The 21805-nt window shown below is 55.7% G+C and overlaps 1 protein-coding gene across 12 annotated transcripts in view; it reads right to left on the reverse strand.

The window, feature by feature from the left end:
• Positions 1-1977: 1977 nt before the first annotated feature.
• The window catches only part of IGSF9B (immunoglobulin superfamily member 9B), a 48545-nt gene continuing 28717 nt past the window's right edge, over positions 1978-21805 (reverse strand). For 3 of the 12 annotated variants that reach the window (XM_035345917.1, XM_035345921.1, XM_035345924.1), the window contains exons 18-20: positions 19040-20665; positions 10114-10235; positions 2231-9631 (exon numbers count right to left, since the gene is read on the reverse strand). In XM_035345917.1, the coding sequence (XP_035201808.1) occupies positions 9408-9631; positions 10114-10235; positions 19040-20665 (1972 nt within the window). In that variant the 3' untranslated portion in view covers positions 2231-9407. Of the gene's footprint in view, positions 9632-10113; positions 10236-17421; positions 17468-18270; positions 18596-18636; positions 18908-19039; positions 20666-21805 lie in introns of those variants that run through there. The other 9 variants (XM_035345920.1, XM_035345918.1, XR_004755953.1 and 6 more) reach the window with 9 other exon arrangements.

Below are 21805 nucleotides of genomic sequence, written 5' to 3' on the forward strand. Positions count from 1 at the left end.
AGCAGAGATGGGCACTTTGCCCCCCAGCTCTGCCCCTTTCCCAGCAGGAAGAGCCTGGGAGGGGGCAGGAAGCCCCCAGGAAGCAAATGCCCCCCGAGAAGCGAGCTCCCCCCTGGAACGCGCTCAGCTACAGCGGACAGACAAAGCGGGGTTGTGTGTACCAAAAAAATACATAAATATGTCAATGAGGGAAGCGGGATGATGCTGGCCCCGCGGCCGCCCCTTGGTCCCGCGGCACCCAGGGGAGGAGCGGCTCTTTGTGTCTGTTTGGCATCCAGAGGGTTAACGGTACTGTGGAAAGTGTGCTTTGTAAACATTGTTCCTGGTTTTTTTTCTGTAAGTGATTCAAGGGGAGATGGGGAAAAGGAGAAAGCTGCCCACAACCCAGCCCACCCTCCCCGAGAGATACCCCAAAGCCAACCGGCCCGAACGCCGCCAGGGAGCGGCCACAGAGACATCCGTCCCTTCGCTTTCTTTTTCTTTTTTTAAACATATAAAATACTTCACTTATGTATTTACCGCTAATAAATGCAAGTTAGTTCCATCAAACATGCTTCGCTTTGATATCAAGAAGTGGTGCTGAACAAATCTTGGCTTGATATTAGAAACACCCTCCCCCCGACCCACCCCAACGAAGAAGACAGAAATATCATGGAAAATACAGGTGACACCTACGGAGGAGACGGTGCCGCTGCCAGGGGGCCAGCTCCGGGCACCCTTCGCCCTCCCAAACGCGTTACATTCGTGCCTCGGTCGGTTGGGGACGCGGCGAGACAGAAGAAAGAGGTCCTGCACGCCTGGCACCTCTGCAGGGGGAACTGAGCCCAAAACAGCACCAGGGTCCCGCACGGGGCCATGGGACCGAGCCCATGGAGGGGAGCAGCATCCCCCAGCCCCTTTGCGCAGAAATCCCTAAATCCTGGCCCCGAGGAGGGGAGCAGAGGGACGGCTCCAGCATCTTGCCCAGGCCAGGCTTGGTGCTGAAACCACAGCTGGAGCCTCGGGGGAGCGCAGACCCCGCAGGTGGATGCCCAGGGGGAGATGTGACCCCAGGGAAATAGTGGGGTCACGGCGAGCATCAGGGGACGTGGCGGGTCTGTATTGCTTTGAAGAAAAATCCCAGAGCACCCCCACCACGTTCAGGGCGTTGATGAGCCGACCCCCCCGTGTTACCCGTGCCGCTAACAGCGGCCCGCACGGCACCGCTACGCCTCCACGCTCTGAGATCTTCACTTCCCAAAGAGGTATTTAAGCGCCGGGGCCAGGTCCTACACTGGGAGACGCCACCCAGCCAGGACTGCAGGAGCACCTAAGGGACCAGATCCCCTTTGCCCACACCGAGGGGGCTGCGCTGGGGTGGCACCGGCTCTGCCCCCCTCTCCCCAAGGCGTGTGGGTTTCCGAAGGCAGCGAGGACGGGTCGCCGGCAGCGCCCGGCCCTACAGGAGGGATGCATGGGGAGCCCGTCCCCACAGCACCCCCACCACGTCCTGTGCCACCCGGCTGCAAGCAGCCACGTCCTTCCCACTGCCAATAGCACCCTTTGAGCTAAAATTCCACTTGTTTCTCCGAAAAAAATAAAAAGCAAGATGCGTGCCTCTCCGTGGATGCACCACCGGGCACCATCACCTCGTCACAGCACGAGTCAAGCTGGCAGCAGCCGGGGCTCCCCCGGGAGCCCCCTCACCCCGCTCCTAATTTTATTATTTATTTTTTTTTCCACTTTTTCTACTGAAGCAGCAAGGCGACAGCGAGCAGCAGCGACGATGACCGCGCGGCGGGACAGCAGGCGAAGCAGAGCAGACCATCTCGGAGGGCAGACCCCGCACAAAGCCCCCAGCCTCAGCCAGCCCTCTCCCCCCCTCGCCACCGTATTGCTCAGACAGCACTAGGCATGGATACAAAAATAAAACAGCTATGTGGCTTAGATATATATATTTTTTTATATATATATATTTGTATATATATATTTTTTTGTCTATTTATAGGTGGATGGAGAAGCAGAGAAGCCTAAGCGCAATATAATGTAAAAATACTCGCTCTGCTCCCGCTGTTTTAGTCTCTTTCCACCTCTGACAGCCTCTCTCATGCTGCACAGAAGTTTCTGACACCTAGTACTAAGGAATTATTTTAAATATTTATTCTCCCCCCCCTTCTAAAATAGAAAGTAACTATATATTTGTATAATTTTATATACAACGCAGTTTCGATACACCAATATCGTTTATTCAGATAGAGATACTGGGGCTTGTTTCTCTGGTCATTTTCTGTTTGAAGTGCAGGGTGGGTAGGAGTCACAGGGGCTTCAAGACCACAGGGCTGAAAAGCCTGGGACTCGGACGATGGGCACCCCTTGACCGCCCATAGCTTCAAGAGAACTGGAACAAGACTTCCCCCCCCCCCCGGGAGAGAAATCTGTATTTTGATGGTAAAGCAAAAACCTGGGCAAATTCATGCGATGAGCAGGGGCTGGCTGCTGTGCGTGGCTGGAGCCGGTGCCCAGCAGCCCCCTCCCCGTTCCTGGTGTCCCCAGAGCCCCCAGCCTCACAGAGGGACACCGCAGGGGACAGGCACGAGCCCTCCTGCTTCAACCAGTGCAAAAACTAAAGGATGCCAGCCCCTCCCAGGCCCTGCCCCATTGCAACCAGTATAAAAGCCCTATCACCTACCACTACGGTGCATGCTTGCAGCATCCAAACCCCCAAACCCTGAGCAATCCCCTCTGCCCCCTCCCCATATTCGGTCCTTCATCCATCCATGCACGTATCAAAAAAACACCCAGAGCCCCGGGGATTTGGGATGCTTTGGGCACACGTCCTGAGGTCACCCAGCACCGCTGGGCATGACACCTGCTGCCACACGCAAGGGATGGGCAGTTTAGACAGCGCAAACCTGCCAGGCCAAAACACACAGAAATGGGGAAATCAGGGAAATACTGCTTTGTGTGGCCCCAGCTCGTCCGAGTCACTCGGAGAGGGGAGCAGGCTCCATCTTCTAGCCTCTCCCAGGAGCCCCGAGCCGTGCAGTCTTTGCCACGCAGCAGTGGACATAATGGAAATAAAGATCAGTGCTAGCTTCCTTCTCTTCTGTGCACAGAAGTTGCCAAATCACGTGTGCCATCGCTGCTTCCTCAGCCAGTAACCCTGCAGTACCTGGCATTTCCCTACAGATATTTCCCCTACAGATTTCAGCAATCACCTCTGACAGGAACCAACCACACCTCACAGCCTCTCCTCCCCTGCAAGGACAGGCAAAGAGAAGCAAAGCCACCCAGATAAAGACATCAAAACTAAGCTGAAGGGTGGAAATGGGAGCCGGCATCCCCTTTAAAGGGTTACCCCATGCCCAAGCAGCATGAGGATGGACTCCCTGGTGGGCAATGAGCATCCCCCAAAAAAAAATTCAGCCATCCCCATGCCCGGAGCCAGCACACACTTTGCAATTTCAGCCCACGTCATCGCTGCCTGTGACCACAGCGGGTCCAGCCTGCCGTTGTGCCCTGCAAGGGGCTCCTGATTCGGCGCACAAAGCGGCGACGCTGTAGCACATCGGGCAGGTGAGCTGTGATGTTGCCTCTGCCAGTGTCCTTGGCGGTTGAATGCCCTGCCCCAAACGTCCTGCTAATGAGTTTAAAAAAAGACACAGCTCCATGCGGCGCCTGGGAGGGAGGCAGAACATCTCGCCCCGCGGAGGAACCGCCGCTGGGACAGCCTGGCTCAGCCCGTGCGGTACTTCGCGGCCAATTTAGCCTACCCCTCTCATCTCGTCTGACTCATGCTCTTCTGGGAAGAACGGATGCAGAAGCCAAATGCTTTAACATGGGTAACCAGAGAGCAGCACCTACGTGGGTTTTAGATAAGGGATTCTGCACGGCATTGCTTTCCCTTTGAACGGTTGCAGTGACACCACAGCTGCGGCAACGTGATGTTTCCTTCCGCTTTAATGCCCCACATGCAGACAAAAGGCCCCTCGCCCCTGCCTTCTTCTCATTATCACAGCCCAGTGATGAGTCACGTACAATGAACACAGCAAAAAAAATGGGGGGGAAACATAAAAAAGAAACCTGGTCCTGTGTAGCAGGGATGGGGACGCAGTGAAGGGCAGGCCTGCTGCCACAGGGCAGCGCAGAGGTGCCCTGTGCCCATCCGTTCCCAAATCCCAGCTCTGGCTGCTCCCACCCCCTGCCCGACTTCGGCCATCCCAATCCCCCCCACCGCTACCAACAGAGCTCTAAACACTCTCCCCCTATAGACAAACGTATCCTTCACATGCATATATACCAGACTTCGCATACGTATCTACCCTTGTCCTACGCTTCTCTATATATTTATATCTCATATATACATTGCTTTTAGCTCCGGCTCCTTGAAAAGATTTCCTTCCACACAAAAAGCATCAGCTCTGCCAGCTCAGGGCTGCAGCGAGCTCAAGCAGGATGTGGAGAAACCCCTGCAGACTGCAAGCCTCCAGGCCTCCCAGGAAAACCCCTCTGCTCTCCGAAAAATACCCCAAGCCCAGAAGTATGGCTGAAAACACGTGCCTGAAACCAGCCCAAAACTCAGAGAAATCTCAATTCTCCCTCACCGCCCTGAGGAGGAGGGGAAACCAAAATGCCAGGCAGATTTCGTCCTAACCCAAACTGCAGGATATGAGCAGCTGTAAGCCAAAAGGCGTGTGTCATGCCCAGGTGCCACAGACGTGACTCAGCCCTGCTGGGACGGTGAGCTGGAGTGCTGAGCCCTCAGCACCCCTGGAGGTAGGCACAGCAGTGCAGTTACTCCCTTTATAGGGATGGGGTAAACAGAGGCAGAGGTCCTTCTGGGCAAACCCTTCCCTGCAGTTCGGTACCTACCAAAAACTCCCTCCCGGGCAGTGACAAGCACAGCGTGGTGGCACTGGATGGGGTGACAAGGGAATGCACACAGACAACAGCTGTGTGCCCACCAGTCACCCGGAACAGCCTCGAAGCCCCAAGTGACCAACACACAGCAGCAACAGGGAACTCCCTGCCCTAGAAAAATCACCACATACCCAACACAAGCACTTCCCAGCATCCCGGGAGCAAACTGTGTCCCATTCTGCATGGGGGGCTTCCACACAGAGCCACCCGCAGCCAGCGGCATCGCAAGGTGCCCTCCTGTGCCAGAGGTGCCCCCGGCACCTCCTGGAGGCTCCAGCCCAGGGGGTCAGGGTGCAGGCCCATGAGAGGGCTGCTAAGAGAGCTCCAGGCTCCCATCCTACAGACCCCATCTCAGTGCCCATGTACGCAGCCACATGCAGGCGCAGGAACGGAGCCCTATCAGCAGCCACAAAACCCTCCCGCTCTCCCCACTGGCACTAACCTGCGTTTTCACTCACATAATCCCTACAAAACCCAACCATCAAAAAAAAAAAAAAATCAGTGCATTTGCACAGCAAAATTACCTTAAAAATACCTGGCCTAAATCACTCAACAGCTCCTGCCACAAAACGGGGCAGCACATCTCTACATCCAGACCTACCTGCAAAAGGAAAGCACCAATTTTATGTGCGGGGTGCGCAGGGTGGCACCCTACAGCCACCTCTCCACATTATCCACCCCCAGCTTGGGGACAGCCTTATGCTGCCCGTTTCTCACTTCCTAATGCTCGCAGAACAAACCTGCAGCAGCCTCGGTGCTCCTCCAGCCCCGCAGCCTGGCTGCAGTGGGCAGAGCCCATCAGAAACCCCCTAGGGCACTGCTCCCACCCACCAGCACCGGGCCACCCGGGTGCTCGCTGCACAGACACATTGGCACAGCCCAAGGACAATGTCCTCGTCAGATACAGAAGCATTTTATCCACCGCAGCCCAGCTCGTTGCATGAGACCTAATGGAACACGTCGCATTTGCGCCATGCAAGGAGGAACCACACGTTTACCAACGCAGCAAGAACCATCTGCCTCGGACAAGCTTACAAAATAAGAGAGTTTGGCCCATGAAGATAAAAAAAATCAAGATATATTTTGCAGCATGAAAGAAAACGGAAAAAAAAGCAGCAGCAGCCGTGTTTGCAAACAACCAAAACAAAACGGAGTTCAAACAGGGATGGAATGGGGGAAAACGTTTGGCATCGTCTGACACAGCTTCGATGTCCCAGGTCCGCGGGAGGAGAGGAGAGAAACCCCGTAAGGGCATGGAAACCAGAGAGCTGGGAGAAGCGAGGAAGTTGCCAAAGCAAGAGGCGAGCCCATCTGCCAAAGCACGGCCCAGCACGTGGCAAGAGTCTATCAGAAGGTAACTCGGTCTAGCGGGGAAAGGAGGTAAGGATGGTTTAGGGAAGAGACGCGTCCACGAGGCGCCCTGGCGGGATTTCCCACTCCAGCAGCGTGGCAGGTACACGGCTGAAAGAGAGAGGGCTGCAGCTCCAGCCTTTAAAGGTCGAAGACCATGAAAAGCAGGGGGGCCCATCGGCTCAAAACACCTGCAAAAGGAAAACAAATTCTCAAAAGATTGACCAAGCAAGCTGGCGCACTCCGTCAACCTTCCCTGCGCTCCAAATCCTCCTCCTTACGGCGGGGACAGGGGCACGGTCCCGAGGTCAAAACCTCAAGAGCCCAAAGATGCTGCCTTGCCCGTAACAAACGGGCATCGCAAATAGTTTGGAAAGCACTCAAATGAAAAAGGAAGCTTTCTGCTAGAGAGGTCCAGGCCACGAGAGCGAAAGGACGAGCAAGCGAGCTGCGGCACGGAGCCTACGCGCCCCCCACCCAGCGTGGCATCGCGCCACGGAGTGTCCCCAGCCCCGCGCGGGGTGAACGTCACCTGTGGGGCTCACGTCCACGCAGAGAGGGCGACCACGACCGAGGCACCCGCTCGCCCCATCGGGCATCCTCGGGGAGGCTGGATGCGGCCCCCCACGGCCCCGTGTCCTCCTCCGTTGCAACATCAGCCACGGTCTGGGGCAGAAATCAGCTCCTCTCGCACCTATACCAGGGAGCTGAAGTCACCCGGGCAGAGATTTCCCACTGCCGAACGGGCACATGGCATTAAATCAATTCAGATCCAAGTGGATTCTAGGTAAAGCCCTAAAACACACTCAAATAAAAGAAACACTCGGTCATACTGTTAGCAAAGTTGAAGTCTCGCTCTGGTGGTTGATGGTATTACATCAGGTCACGAGGGTCTCAAAATAAAAAAAGGAGCCCTGATGCAGGCTTAAAGAGAGAGGCATTTCTAAGCAACCCTCCCTCCTTCCCGAGACAAATCTGCTCACGGTTTGAAGACCACCTAAATGAAGTTGTTAAAGCTTGAAAACATCTCTTCATCGATTAGAGGATTCGGTCAAGTGGTTTGAACCTAAGGCAGGGCTTTGAGATTTGGAAAGACGTGCTGCTCTGCTGCCACTGTGGCAGGCTTCTGAACATCCCGATGGAAGAGGAAGCACAACATTCTGGAAAAAGAAACTTCTAGGCAGACTGGCAAATGGATTTCTACCTAAAACCTCCTGGGGAGCTTGGCTTGTTGGCATTGCCATCCCCCGACCCCTCGCTCTGGCCAGGCAGGCGAGAGCTGGCACGTTTCTCCAAACATCAAAGCCCTTTGAGGTTCAACCAGCAGCAAGAGCAATAACCAAGGCAAACCACAATTAAAGGCGAGATGGCAGAGCATCTCTTGGCGATTCTACCTGGGAATAAACGTAAGTTGTGTAAGCAAATGGCAAGCCCATGGCAAAAAAAAAAAAATGCCTACAGGCTCTTGGGTTCTCCTGACGATTTTTCCACAGCCTGAATCCACTTAACGCAAGGATGTTCACAGGAAATACTTGGAATTTATTCCCAGGCAGGCTGGCGGGTTTAGCACTTTACCAGAGAGGAAGAAGTGTGCAAACCTGAATTAAGTGTTTGATCTTACCACTTCAAAAAAAATCTCTAACTATTCTGAAGGTAGGGTTCACGTGGTAGTAACAGCACTCAGTGCGTACGTAGCACCTGCAGCCCGCAGGCAGCCAAGTGCTTGACAAAAGTGCTGAAATATGACTTATCCCCATTTTACAGATGGGAGAACTGAGGCACAGAGAGGTTCGGTGACTTGCCCAAGGCCACGCAGTTAGAGAGTGGAGGCGGAGCAGGAAAGAGAAGCCGAAGCCGGGTGTTCTCGGAGCAGGCTACAGCTTCCCTGCCGAAAAAAGGCCTACGTAACCCAGAGAAACGTCAATTGCCAAAAGTAACCTGCCCTAGGAAGAGGAAATACATTCTGGTGAGGAGTTAGGACAGCATTACCAAGAGGGGAACAGCGGGTCTCCTGGGACGCGGCAAAGAGCGGGACAAGTCCCAAAGCAGGTGTCGCAGGTCGCCTGGGCAGCTGGGCTAAAGCAGGAGGAAGGGGCAGGCAGCGAAACCAGCAGCAACACGGGTCAGACCGATGCGAAATGCTGGGCTGGGCTCTGCGAGGCTGCTCGGAGAAGCCGTCCGTTGTGAGCCACGAAGCCGGGCACTTCCCAGCCGCTCTCACTCGGGATCAGCGAGCTGCCAACAGAGGCTTTGGGGTCTGCACAGCCGAACCCCCTTCGCTCGCACCCCTACAACGGCGTCTCCCCGTTCTGCAGTTACGGATAAAGATTACAAACGTTACCGCAGTAAGAAATCACATCACTGCACGGCACTGGAGAACATTGGCTAGTGATACACGGAGTGTCAGGAAGAATTGATCAAAACCACCCTCATCAAGGCTGACACAAACCACACTCCGGGGGGAGACACCCGTGGGTGAAAACTGTCCCATACCTGCGTGCTTGCAAAGTGTTCGGCACACGTTAACAAGGTTAAAGCGCATATGCACAGACAGATTGTGATTTCTCACATCTCAGGCTGGTTTGAAGCCTTGGGGTCTTTCTGGTTTTCCCTTTCAGAGACAGGTAAGGAAAGATGTCAGTGACATTGTTGTTGCTGTTATCTTCACATAAAGGGAGGCTGGGAAGGGGGAGGCAAGGAGATTTTCACAATTACAGCTTTCCTGGATTATTTGGTCTCATTCTATCATAATCAGATTCAGGGGATTACCAGTTGTTAGTTGGACTGGTAGTTTCATGTCAATTAATTACGCCCCACGTCATTTCTTCCAGCGATTCAGGGCCAGCTGCTTAGCTCCACAATTTCTACCTACACGCACGCTGCAGAAGCAGATGTCAAAAGCTTTGCCTGTGCCTTTTACGTCTGGAGATCTTTTCCGAAACCAAGCTGCAACACCCCCTGCCCACCCCACTGAAGCCGAAAGGGGATAATGCAGATCCGAGCAGCCCCAGGCATCCCCCCCGGACCCCAACCCACCCCAGGGTCCCCCCCAGCTCGTCCTTGCCATGACCCCCCTGGCCCAGCGTGCACGCAGACAAGGCTCCAGCTCCCTCCAAACCCCTATTATTATTTTTTAACCTTCTTGGGCCGGCGCAAGGCTAAAGCAAAGTGGCGTGCCCGCTGGGGTCGTCGTGGTCCACGCTGTTGAGGATGGCTGTCTGGTCTTCGGGGAGCTGCCGGTGGCAGAGGTCGTCCTTGAGCGCCGAGAGGCGGGCGAAGGGGTCCTGACGAGGGTGTCTCTTCTTCTTGCGGAGGCAGACAGCTTCGTCAGGCCACAGTACCTGAGAGCTGGGAAGGTGCTGAACCTGGGAGGCAGAGCCATCTGCGGAGGAGAGAAGGTGGATGGATGAGAGCCAGCATCCACCTGTGTGCCACAAGATGATTACATCGAACCCTGGTCCTCCTCCCTGTACCACCCCAAACCCTGCCGCCCGAGAGGTGGGGAAGGGGGAGGCTTTGGCTGGAAGGAAAAAGGGTGTTTCAAGGGAGCAAGGGGAAAGTCACCTCGAGGGGAGGGAAGAGAGGAAGAGAGGTCAGGACGGGGGCTCCGCCACTGAGAAGCAGGTTGGGCAGCAGAAAACAGAACAAATCGTAAAGAAAGCCGCTAGAGATGGGTAGATGTTAAAGGATAGAAGAGGAATGTGGTTTAGAGCAGGGGAAGGACAGTACGGGGTCACGCAGCCATCCATTTGGGAGGCAGGAGCCCAGAGACCAACCCAGTGCTGGAGCCAGCGGGGACCAGCCTGAGCTGTCCACGGGGCACCGAGGGGACGCTGCTGGGGACCATGGGGTCCTCAAACTCACTGGATTGTTTTCTGTTTTTCGAGGAGCCCTTGGATGACTTTTTGGGCTTCTTTATCCGCTGGTATTTCAGAGCTTCGAGCCTCTCAGGTGCAGCAGCGTCCCCGGACGGAGATGGACGTTTTCTAGAAAGGAAAAGCAGACACGCGCCGTCAGCGGCTCTGGGCCACGCTCGGACTGTGGGGCGTCCCAGGCGGGGGGCAGTCGACCCCAGCCAGCTCTGCCATGGAGAAGGAAAAGGTGAGAAGCCCGGGAGGAGGCAGCATGGCCAGCCAGGCATGCCGGGCACACGCTGCAGGAGACAGGAGGCTCCACACGTGTGTGCCACCGTCCCCTCCCTCGCATCCCCAGCTCAGCTGCATCGCAAAGTCCAAGTGCGGAGAGGGTGCAGCCGGCACCCGGCTCACCTGCCTGCCACGCCGGCACCACTACACACAAAGGACGGGGCAGATCCCATGTCCGATAAGGCATTTTTGGGAAGCGGTGGGAAACCCCTTGGGATGGAGAGGGAGGGGGAGACGGAGAAGCAACACGACAGCTCCGAGACCGGGGCCGTGCGCAACACAGGGCGGGTGACACCGGCGCAACAAACAGGACGGAGGCAGGGATCCTGCCTGGCCCCGCTCGTGTGGAAAGAAGAAACAGGGCCACACGACAGACAGGGACACAAAGGGCACAGCTGGGGTTGGCACCTCGCTCCCAGGTCCCTGCTAGAAGCAACAACAGAATACAGCAGCACAGGAGCTCCTGCTCCCTAACTCTGAGAGCTGGATGCTCTGGCCCGGCAGGACAACGCGCACAGGGACTCGGAGACAAAAACACCAAGATTTCATTGCAAGGGACAAGGAGGGGATTTGCACAGGGATTTTTCTGGTGGGAGAGTCAGTAGTTAGAAGCAATAGTTTCCCAGACTTAGTCCCCAGGTAACTGTTATACAGGATCCTGCTCGAGGTGAAGTGGTCTCCCCTTCGCAAAGGGCTCTTGCTCTATTTCCCTGCACTGTACCTGTTTTTTTCCCTGGCCAAGGAGTGGAAAGTAAGACTGCTGTAAAGAGCAGGGCAGTAAAAGAAAACCTTTTCTTTAGGAGAGCAGCTGGTCCGGCTCTCATCTATAACACGTCACAGCATCCCCCCTCTCGCTGCTTCCCCTCTCCTCCCCCCTTTGTTTTACTTTCATGTCTCTCCGAGTTGCACAAACACCTCAGGCCACGCAAGCAGAAGTCTGAGTCAAGGCAGCCAAGCCCCAGGTAGTGATCTGGGATCAATCTGAGTCAGAGTAACCTGCACACAAGGTGCCCAGAGATGGCACGGGGAGCATCCACAAAGCACATCTCATTGCAATAAAGCCAGGCAGAGAAGAGAGCCTGGAGATTTAATGCAGCATGCCTCCGACAAGCCTGCGCTTACCCCGTCCCACCCTTCAGAGCAGGAGATGCACGTGTCAGGTCTAACAACCCAGACACTGCAGGTCAGTGCCCAAACCTTGTCACCAAGTCAGTCACGCAGATAGCGCTGTCAGATAGTGCTGACAGCAGCTCCTGGATCTTCAGGCTTCTGTGTTCATGGCAGGGCTCAGACACCAGCTCATCCCATCCCCTGCTCACAGCCAGTGCTCCAAGCCTCCTCCTCCAGCACCTCTGAAGCTGTGCAGGGCTCCTCATGCCTCCAGAGCTATCGACAGCAGAAATTTGGAGCTAAGCTGTTCCCCAGGGCCAGCAAGGAGCGAGTATGTGGCACATCCCCAGCACAGTTAGAGAGCGACTCAGCAGGAACAAGAGCCCACATCTTCCAGAGGGCAAATCCATCTTCTCTACAGGCTGACTTCCACCCAAACACAAGATGCTTTTCTTCAGTTCCTACTTCATCACACTTCAGATTATTCACTCCAGTCCAAGAAGCCAGGAGCAGCAAATAACCACGACAAGCTCAAAACACAGGGCATGCTGAAAAAAGCATGCATAGGAAACAGCGAGGATCCCCGTGACAGCAGCACAAGCGAGGCATTCCCACCTTCCCGTTTTGACACTGCTGCAGATGAGGAAGGCGATAAGAATCAAATGAGGACTGTGGCCAGGATGCCAGCTAGGGCACTGTCCAAAGCTGAAAATACCAACAGGTTTGGGCCATACGAGCTTTTTATGTAAATTTTATGTAAACCAATGAATGCATTGGCAAGAGCAAACGCAGACCGAGACATGTTGTGACCTCCGAGAAGGACAGAACCCGTGATGTCCCCGTGGTTTCAGGGGGAGCTTCTCCAGCAGAAGGCTTCCCTCTACGAGTCTCCACGCGTGCCACAAAACGCTGGTGTGAGCACGGCTTGAAGGCAGCGCTTTCCATCTGAGATCCCAAGTGGCTGCCGGAGCAGCGCACACTTCAGCTGGAGTGGTGCAGGCAAAGAGCTCCCAAGGGTTTTTTTTCCCCCTTGAGGAGCAGGAGGGTGTTGTGTTTTTTTTTTGAAGATGCATGTGACTACAAAGCCTCTCCCTCTTGCTGTTAGCTTTGGAGAGCGCAGCATAATTTGATGAAGCAGCTGGGGCACAGCAGATGCAATGGGAACCCAACGACTGGGGTATAGAAAAGCCCCTTTCATACTTCCCATCGCAAGAGAGACTTCAAGGCATAGATGAGACGCTCCTGGAGATCCTCTTCCAGCTCCCAGCGGAGCAGCACATCAGCTGAAGATGAAGCACCTCATTAGATGAGCTGGTAGTCCTGCCGGCTGGATCCACGCAAGCCTTCCCTTGTAGGAAAGACATTTACAAGCTTGTACAGTCGTGGTGCTTAAATGTGTCTTAAATGTGTTCTTCCCAAGGCCCCAGCTGCCACGTACTGGCAGCCTCCAGCGAGAAATGCTGCCAGCAGCAGCTCCGAGCTCTGCTGGGGCTCTCCCTGCTGACTTGCACCACCCCTGACAGCCGCCGTGCTGCACCCTGGGCATGTGCTGGCCTGGAGTAAGGCCACAGCGACCCAAAGAGCCAACAGCATGGGATACCCCTGCAGTAATTCCTGCAGGAACATCCAATAGCAAGCTTCTTCTATTTTATGCCCGTTGAGCACAAATAACTGCACACCAGTTGCACTTGGGCAGGTACGTGGTCAGTCACAGCCTCAATTACTCCAGTTCCAGTCCCATGCCTGTGGAGCACCAAGCCCTGGATGCCAGAGCTCGGAGATCCTGCCACTGCCCATCAGCATCCCTCTTCCACCACCCAAACAACTTTACTACTATTACTAGAGCTCCACACGTAAAAGCCTCTCACTATTTCCTTTCTTTTTTTCCTTCTAAGAAGCTGCTAGTGACTGTGGCATGTTGACAAAAGCAGACAGATTTACGCAAGGGATTATGAGGAAATTGCCTGGAGCTCGTTTCCACTAGTTCTCCCTAATTGGGCTTGTATTTATGCACACAAATATCAACAGCGAGCGCACTGAACCCATGTGTCACTATAAAAACTGTCTGACCTCTGGCAAGGAAGAGATGGAGTGGAGGACGAAGCGCTGCTACTCACCAGCCAAATTGTATCTGCTCTACCCACCCTTTATTTCTTTCAAAGGTCTCCAATTCATTCGAATTAATTTTCGTTTTAAGCCCAGCCAAAAGCCTCTTCCTGCCCCCAGAGTTGGTGTTTTGGGCAGCTGCCCGTGCGTGAGCGATCCTGCACACCGACAGACGAGAGGTGGAGGGAGGCGGGTGAACTTCTGGAGACTTCAGCACATTGCCAAGCAAAGGAGGTTCAAGAAACACGTGATTTCCTGATGTAAGCCTTCTGTGAGATGCCACGGAACATCCAGCACAGAATTTTCCTCAAGTCCTCAGAGGTCAACTCTTCTGAACAAGACATGGTCTGAATGATGTGGTCCTGGAGAGACTGCAAAGGTACTGAGGGACCTCTGGGCACCCTGCGACAGGAGGAGGTGGCTACAGGGAAAGAGTTACCCAGACGATACGTATCTCAGCCACATCGTCCTCAAACATTTTTCCACATTCAAAGCAAAGATGAAGGGAGAAGGCCCCTGAAAGCATCACTACTCCTTTTCAGCCCACAAGGGGGAACCCATGAGAAAATACAGGCTGTGACATTCAAGGACACGGTGCGTGATGTCCCCTGCCTCTTCCTCTCCTTGAGCCAAGACAGAGACATCCAGGAACAGCTTGGACACGTCAGAGCATCCTCTTGGCCATCATCAGAGCCCACCACGCCCCAGCCAGGCTCCTTCAACCTTTCGTCCTCCTCATGCGAAGCGCCCAACCTGCCTACACGAGGCTCGAGCTCGAGTCCCGTGGGATCCCACGGGGTGTCCTGCAAGCAGGAATTCGCCCTCGGCCCTGAGGCGGTGCCATCCCGGGACGCCACCGTGCATCGCTTGAGATCCTTGAGCATGAGCAGTGCTGGAGAAACGCGGCGGTCACAGCCCCTGTCCCCAGAGCACCGGAGGGTGGAAGGGGCTGGTGAGAGCAGGGGGGGACACCGGAGAAGGGAGGGCCCTCCTACAGGCCTGCAGACAGCACAACTCGGCTACACCACGGATTCCACCATGCTGACGGGAGAGGAGCAGGGAGGAGAGAGGGCGAGGGAAAAAGGGACAGGAGCGGAGAGAGAAAGTGGGGATATAGTCACGGGGAAAGCAAGGGGGGGAGAGAGGAAGATAAATGAAAAACAGGAGTGAGAAAATATATAAAGAAAAAAAAAAGACTGAAAAGAATTAAATAATAATTAAGAAAGGAAAGAAAAACGCACTCAGACAGGAGGACTCACAACTTCTCCAAGCGGGAGGAGGCATGAAACACATGCAGAGGATCAGCACATGGACAGTCTTTAAAGGGGAACCTGGTTGCTTTCAAGCGGGGAGCGAGGGCTGCTGCTCCTCCCGCACGCCTGGCGCCGATGTCCCTGCGTCACCCGAGGCTCTGACGCGCCCGAGCCCGCGAGCTCCCGGTGTCAGCAGCACTGCCCCAGCCAGGGGGGGCCGGGGGGGGGCCACCCGGAGCAGGCTGCGATGCCGAGGGGCGCGGGGACTTGGTGCCTGGTCTGTGGTTTTTGGGTTTCCCTCTGCAGGGAGGCAACAATGCCCTCTTGCCTGTTAGGGGATGCATCGCCGCTCGCTGCATCCGAGCAGAAGATGAAAAAGTGCTAGTGCTAACCCATGAATGGCATTATTTATCCCTGTTTGTCAGTAAAAACCACCCAGGCTTCACCCAGAAAAAGCCAGCGTGTGATGGCTCCTGCTCCCAGCACCACTGAGCTCGCAAAGTGCCTCTCCCTCCCCTCCTCTCAGCTTTTATTGCTGCAGTACAGACAGCTGGCTGCTCTAGTATAAAATCCCCGTGCTCTGCATCCACTGACAAATTTTACAACCCCAAATCATCAAGAAATTACTTGGCTGGGCTCTTTACAGGATTCCTCGCTTATTAGAGTGAGATTTATTTTCCTTATGGCTTCTCTTTTTTTTGGATAATGACTCTGGACTCGCTGCTGTGACTCCGACCCCTGGCAGCATCTCAGGGCAGGACACAGGGCCAGCATCCTGCTGGATGATGGGACCCTGCTCCCCAAACCCCACCAGCTCCAGAGCCCATCAGCAGAGATGGGAGCAAACTGGGACCTATGCAGGAGCCACAACAACCGGGGACATGAGCCTGGACTGGGCCAGGCAGGGCTGAATCCCTACTCACTCAAGTCTCCAGTTCTGGATCAGACACTGGGGATAAAGGAGACACAGAACAGCCACGAGGTTTTCTCTTTCTCGTGAAGCCTAGCACAGCCCAGGTGGTTTTAACAAGGCTCAGTAGGAACTTTGCATTGGACACCCTGATCTGCAATCAGCAGAGGAGAACAGAAGGTGCCAAGCACTCAACAGCTTTGGAGACTGCAAGGCTCAAACCTAAAAGGTTTTGCTGTGCCAAGAGCACACATCCTCCATGGAGCACACATCCCATACCTGCTCCCATCACCACCATCCAACGCTTCTTCCCCCCCTGTCCCCCTGCTGCTCTCCCCACCTCAGGACAAACCTCCAGGTGAGCTGGAGGAATTCCTCTCTCCTGGAAATATCTACCCGATTTCCCCAGGCACCTCACCTCCTTCTCACAGGGCTCCCTTCCACTCCTACAAGGCTCCTCATGCTTTTGGGGGAGCATGAGCCAGGACCTTGACTCTTCCCATCCAAGGCTGCAAGCTTCAGTTTTTGATGACCAGTCCTAAGAAGGTTTGGGCATGGCCAGGCCCCACAAACCATCCCACCTGCAGTCCCACCTCTCCTTTCATAACCAGCCTGTCTGACAGCAGAATGGGTCAGTGTTCTCCTCAGGGTTGGGAATGAGGTTTATCCCACCTGATTTTATCAGTTTTAGTGAAAGGGGAAAAAAAGGAGAAAAAGTTATCTGTTTATAGGGTCTGGAAACCATCTCCAGACTGCTCCATTGCTGTTTCAGGGATGCCCGTGGCCGCCTAGAAAACCAACCCCACCACCAGGGAGCCCCTGAGAGGTATTTTCTTGGGAGAATCTTTCCAGATTTGCTTAGGGCTGTTTAATTACGACTGGGTCAGAAGAAGTCTTACAGATTTCTCCAAGGACCACTTCAGAGAGGGAGGGCTTTTACTACAACTATGTTCACCATGGGAACGATGAAACACCTCACCAGCAGCCTCAAACTATATAGCTACACTGCTTCCAACCATAAAAAGCCCACCTTGAGAAAAGACTTCTCCCACTTTCTATGATAAATAAACCTTGGGAAGAAGAAGATAGATCCAGATAATGATGGGACTGAAAATCCCCATTTCCTGGAACAGAACTGGGGGACTTATTTTGGAGCTGCAGCCCAGGAGCACTGTTACGAGCCAACTTGCCCCGGAGGCGGCTGTTTCATCTGGCTCAAGGTGCAGGACTCCAAGCTTTGGAGAAAGCAGGTCCCAGCACATACCTCACCAACACCACACAGCACCAGCCCTGCCGGAGCCAGGGGTGCCTCCTAGCATCATCCTCTGCCAAAGAAGCCACAGCCACGGGCAGATACCAGCTCAGCGAGCCCCGGCACACACGTGAGCATCACCACGAGCACCCCACGCGTGACATAGCTGCACCACCGGGCTCTCCAGCCACGCTGCCTCCCCACAGGGAGAGGGGAAACCCAAAAGCCACAGAGACTGTGCGTCCAGAGGTGTTGCCTAGTGTTTTACAATTCCTTATTCCCCTTTAAAGGAAGAGATGGTATTGGAAAAGCCCCTTCCATGTCCCCTCTCATGCCCCGCTCCCGGCCACCCTCCACAGCGCCCACACCATCCTTTCGGACATGGATCACCCTTACCTATTGAGCTGAGGAGAAGCTTGTCTCGACAACACTGCCCAGATAGCTGAGATTAATCAAAAACAAAGCAGTTATCAACACCCGCAAGGAGCCGAGCTCCGCAACACATCAGCACGTCAACAACTCCAAAGGAAAAAGGAGGGAAAAGAAACCAAACTGAAACACAAACGAAACAAGGCTGGAGAAGAAAGGGGGAAAGAAACAGAAGAGAAAGGAAAAAGAACAAAAATAATAATTGACGAAGCGAATGGATACACTGCATAAAAGCACGGACAACAGTGCTCTAACACAGACTTGTCCTGCACCTGGAGCTCCTCGGGGTGCCCTGGCTCTGAGACTGCGTGGAGACATGGACCTACGTGACCGTGCATGCCTGCATCGCTACGGATCTGCCTTCCCAAAAAAGCCACGCAGAAGTCATCTCAGGCTCCTTCAGGTCTTCTCCCTCCCCAGCCTCTCCCGTGAGCCCTCCTGCACCCTATGCGCCCCGTCCCCAGCTGTGCCGGAGGGAATTCCTAAGGCCATAACGCTTCCAGGTACCAGAGGGTGGGAGTGAAATGCGGAGGGCACTGCGGGGTGAAAGGCTGCCTCCCCCCTCCCCAAAAACCACGGCTCTTCTCCGAACGCCTCCGACCGCGCCGGCGCCACGGGGCTGGGCACCCCGGCTCCCCGCGGGGCTCCACCGCGAGCCGAGGGGTTCGGCCCCCCCAACACAACAAGCCGAAATGAAGCGAGACGAAAGGATGGAACGAAAGCACGGCTACGGGATCTAGGGTGCTGTGAAAGAGACGGAGGGAGAGAGGAGAAATACAGAGAGAAAGACGCTTTTGCCTGGAGCAACCCTGGTACCTGGAAAACCAGCCGCTACTGTCTGTCTAGTGCAGCCACATCCCTCTTTAGGGCAGGATCTGAGCGTGCCGGCGGCCTCCTGATTTCCGCTGGGGTTTTTGTTTTTGTGTTTTTTTTTCCTCTCCTGACATGCTGCTGGTGGGGCTAAGTCCTCGATCTCTCCCTGCCCGCGTCCTGGGGCTGCAGCATCCCTTTTGCAGATGGGGCGGTGACTTTTATAGCTGTTTCTGTCATGCATTAAAGCTCTCTAGACTCCGCGGGAAGGAACAGAAGGAAGACAAAGGCACGGCGGCCCTAACGTTCGAAGAAAGCCAAGAGCCAGCAGCTAGAAGAGGAAACAACCGCCGGTGACACCAGGACACTTACCTACGCGAGCCGGGCCTGGTGGCCCAGGTCTTTGCCAGCCTGGCAGACAGCCCGCAGCCCGAGTCACAGAGCTCCCGGTTCCCACGTGAGAGGTCGGGGAGGAGGAAAGCGCGTTGGCAGCACCGGGAAGGCCGTCTGCCTAACCCCGAGCCGGCTCGGGCAGCGGCCATGCACCCTGCGCCCGCAGCACGAGCCTCTTCAGAGCCACGTCCTAGCCAAGCCCGCGGGACGCCATCTCCAAAAGGGATGCTGCAGCGTACCCAGACCGACCCTACGAGTTGGGATGATGATGGTGGGGAGGGAGTCGGAGGGACGGGGGGCAAGGCGGGGTGGGAAAGCCAGGAGGGGGCCAGGGGCAAGGTTTTTTGGGGCAGGGGGGGACCACAGGGTCTCACACACTTACCCCGAGGTGGCTACCGTTGTCGATGTGGGCTCCGGTCTGAGGATCTCCTCGCTAGCCCTCCTAGGAGAAGGGATGTCTCCAAAAACATCCATGGTGTCCGCGGGCAGGGAGGAGCCCTGGGAGCCAGAATAGCCGGTGGCCAGGGGGGTGAAGGCCGTGGTGGGTCGGTAGCTGGGGCTCTCTCCCCGGCTGCTCGGCGCGGGGGATCCAGTCGACGGCGTGGACTTGCGGGAGAAGCTGACCGCGGCGGGGGGCTGCAGGGTGATCTCCGACACCTCCGCCTGCTGGATGAGGCCCGGCCGGGGCCGGGCACGGGCGGTCAGCTCCGGGGAGCTGTTGCGGGAGCTGAGGGGGCTTTGGGTCAGAGGAGAAAGCCTCGAAGGTTGTAGCACCACCTGATGTAAACTGGGCTCAGCCCTCCTGACCTGCCGAGGGCTGGGCCGAGGTCGGGGTTGGGGCTCGTACCACCTGGTGTCCAGGCTGAATGTGCTTGTGCCGCTGTGGCCGACGGGCTCGGACGGTTCGTGGTAAGGCAACACGGGTATGCCCATACCTTGACTGGTATGTCTTAGCTGCCCTTGACATCCCATGGGTTGCATAGGTTTGTCCTGCCACTTGGTGGTGGGGGGCACGGAGGGTTGGCCCCTGCCGGGTGACTTGCCAGTCCAACTCTTTGGTGCCTCCAGGGGCAGGATGCCCGGGTAGGACGCGGGGACGACCTGGAGAGAGGAAGGTGGCGGCCCCCGAGGAAGACAACCGGTGGGCTGGGAGCCCTCGGCCGCCTCGCACTGCTGGAGCTGGGGGGGGAACGCCGCAGGGGATGCCTCCAGGCTGCCGAAGGGGAACTCGGCCCTGCCCCAGGGCTCGGGGGACCGGCCCCCCGTGGGGGTCTGGGCCAGGGGCAGCGTGCTGTTGGAGGCGTTCTCCCCGTTCTCCTCAGGGATGGTGGGGTGTCCGAAGGGCCCCTCGGGGTGCAGTGGCGGGGAGGACATGACCGAGCTGAGCGGGCTGACTTCTGGCATGTAGAAGGGCGGCGGGTCCACCTCCCCGGGGCTGCTGCTGCTGAGGTAACCGTAAAACTGGTGGTGGAAAGCCCTGGGGGCCGGCGGGCGGGCCTGGCCGGTGGCCTGTAGGGTGCCGGGACCCTCCAGCGCCCGGTGGAACCGGGGGCTGTATGCTGGTGGCTGAAGGTAGGACTCCTGGCTGGAGGAGAGAGGGGTGAGCTGGGCTTTGAGGGCCGTGACGGAGGCGGGGACGACGGGGTCGTCGTTCTCCTCATCCGACTGCCGGAACTCAGGGTACATGTCCGTCTCCTCCACAAAGGGGAAGCCCTCTATCCGCCGTGTCTTCAGGGAGGGCTCCATCTCTGATGGGTCCATGACGAAGCGGCCGTCCGGCCCGCGGCTGATGAGCTCGATGGGGGTGGTGGCCTCAGCTTCGGCCTCTGCCTTGGAGACGCTGTACTTCTTGCTGCTGATGGCCCGCTTGGTCTTCTTGTAGAGGGAGAGCTCCTTCTCCTTGGTGGGGCTCAGCATCCGCTTGGCCTGCGGGCCTTGGTCGTCGGAGGACTCAGAGGGGGGACGGAGCGTGCGGATGCTCTCAGGACTCACCTTGCCGGAAGACAACCTGGACCACAGGGGAGAAAAACCGAGAGAGGGGGCGGTCACCGAGGGGAAACAAGCTCTTCTCACCCAGAAGAGCTGCTGGATCCGGAAAACACAGTGTTACCGGCTCTCCAAGGAAGAACTGCTAGAAGAAATTTGTGGGGACTACCAAGATGGCAAAGCCTTGCCCAGCTCCAACACAGGCTGCAAGAAGCAAGTGGAAGAGAGGAGCCAGAAGCACCACACATCATACCTGCTCCTTGGGTACACCTTCGCATCCCCCTTAGGGCAGGCAGTTCACTCCAGCGCCTTGCAACAAGCTCCACAGTCCCATCAGAATGAAAGACAGACCCAGAGCTCACTTCCAACTCCTTCAAAAGTTTTCTATGTTCACCTGAGCTATCCACACCTGGGAAAGCCCCCAAGAGGCAGTGCTCCCCAATTTCTAGCGCTCCGGAGGGATGTCAGACAAGCATCCCCTCCTGCAGACCTCAGCATCTCACTTGGAGCTGCCAACAGATGATATCAGATCAACTTTTTCCCCATTCTGAACACTCAAATTTAAGGCCGAGAGCCTCAAAAGACACAGATGTGGCAGGGGAAGACAAACATCAGAACAGCATCCCTATTCAGAAAGCCTTGGACAAACAGGATTGAAGGGCAAAAGGTAGCAGATCCAAAAGAGACGGTGTGGGCATGGTATTTCAGTGCCGTGGATGAACTGAAAAGAGCAAGACAAAGATCCACCAGCAATGGGACATTTTGCAGCTGTCCAGGAGCCTAAGCATGAGGAGTCCACACCTCAGACTCTTTCTTGCACTCACATGGGGAAGATGTTCCCACCTTTTAGTACATATAAATGCTTTTGACAGGCTCTTAGAGTTGTGGCTAGCTCAGCATCACGATCCACAGCCTTTGGGCACACGTGGAAAGAGGCTTCGGCAGGGGACTCTTCATGGGAAATGACAAGATATGCAGTTAAGAGTCTGAATTTCCCAAGAAAAAACAAACAGCACAACTCAAAACTACACTGGGCTTGCATGAAGGACTCCGTACGCAGCAGTAGCCCGTTTCCTGAGGAGCCACTTCAAGCTGGGCGTGTAATTCCTTTCCCCCTGGTCAAGGTGTACAGATCCACCGGTCGTCTCTTAAAGTCTTAAAG

Source organism: Oxyura jamaicensis, chromosome 24 (assembly GCF_011077185.1).
Source record: "Oxyura jamaicensis isolate SHBP4307 breed ruddy duck chromosome 24, BPBGC_Ojam_1.0, whole genome shotgun sequence".
In the NCBI taxonomy this organism is placed as follows: Eukaryota; Metazoa; Chordata; class Aves; order Anseriformes; family Anatidae; genus Oxyura; species Oxyura jamaicensis.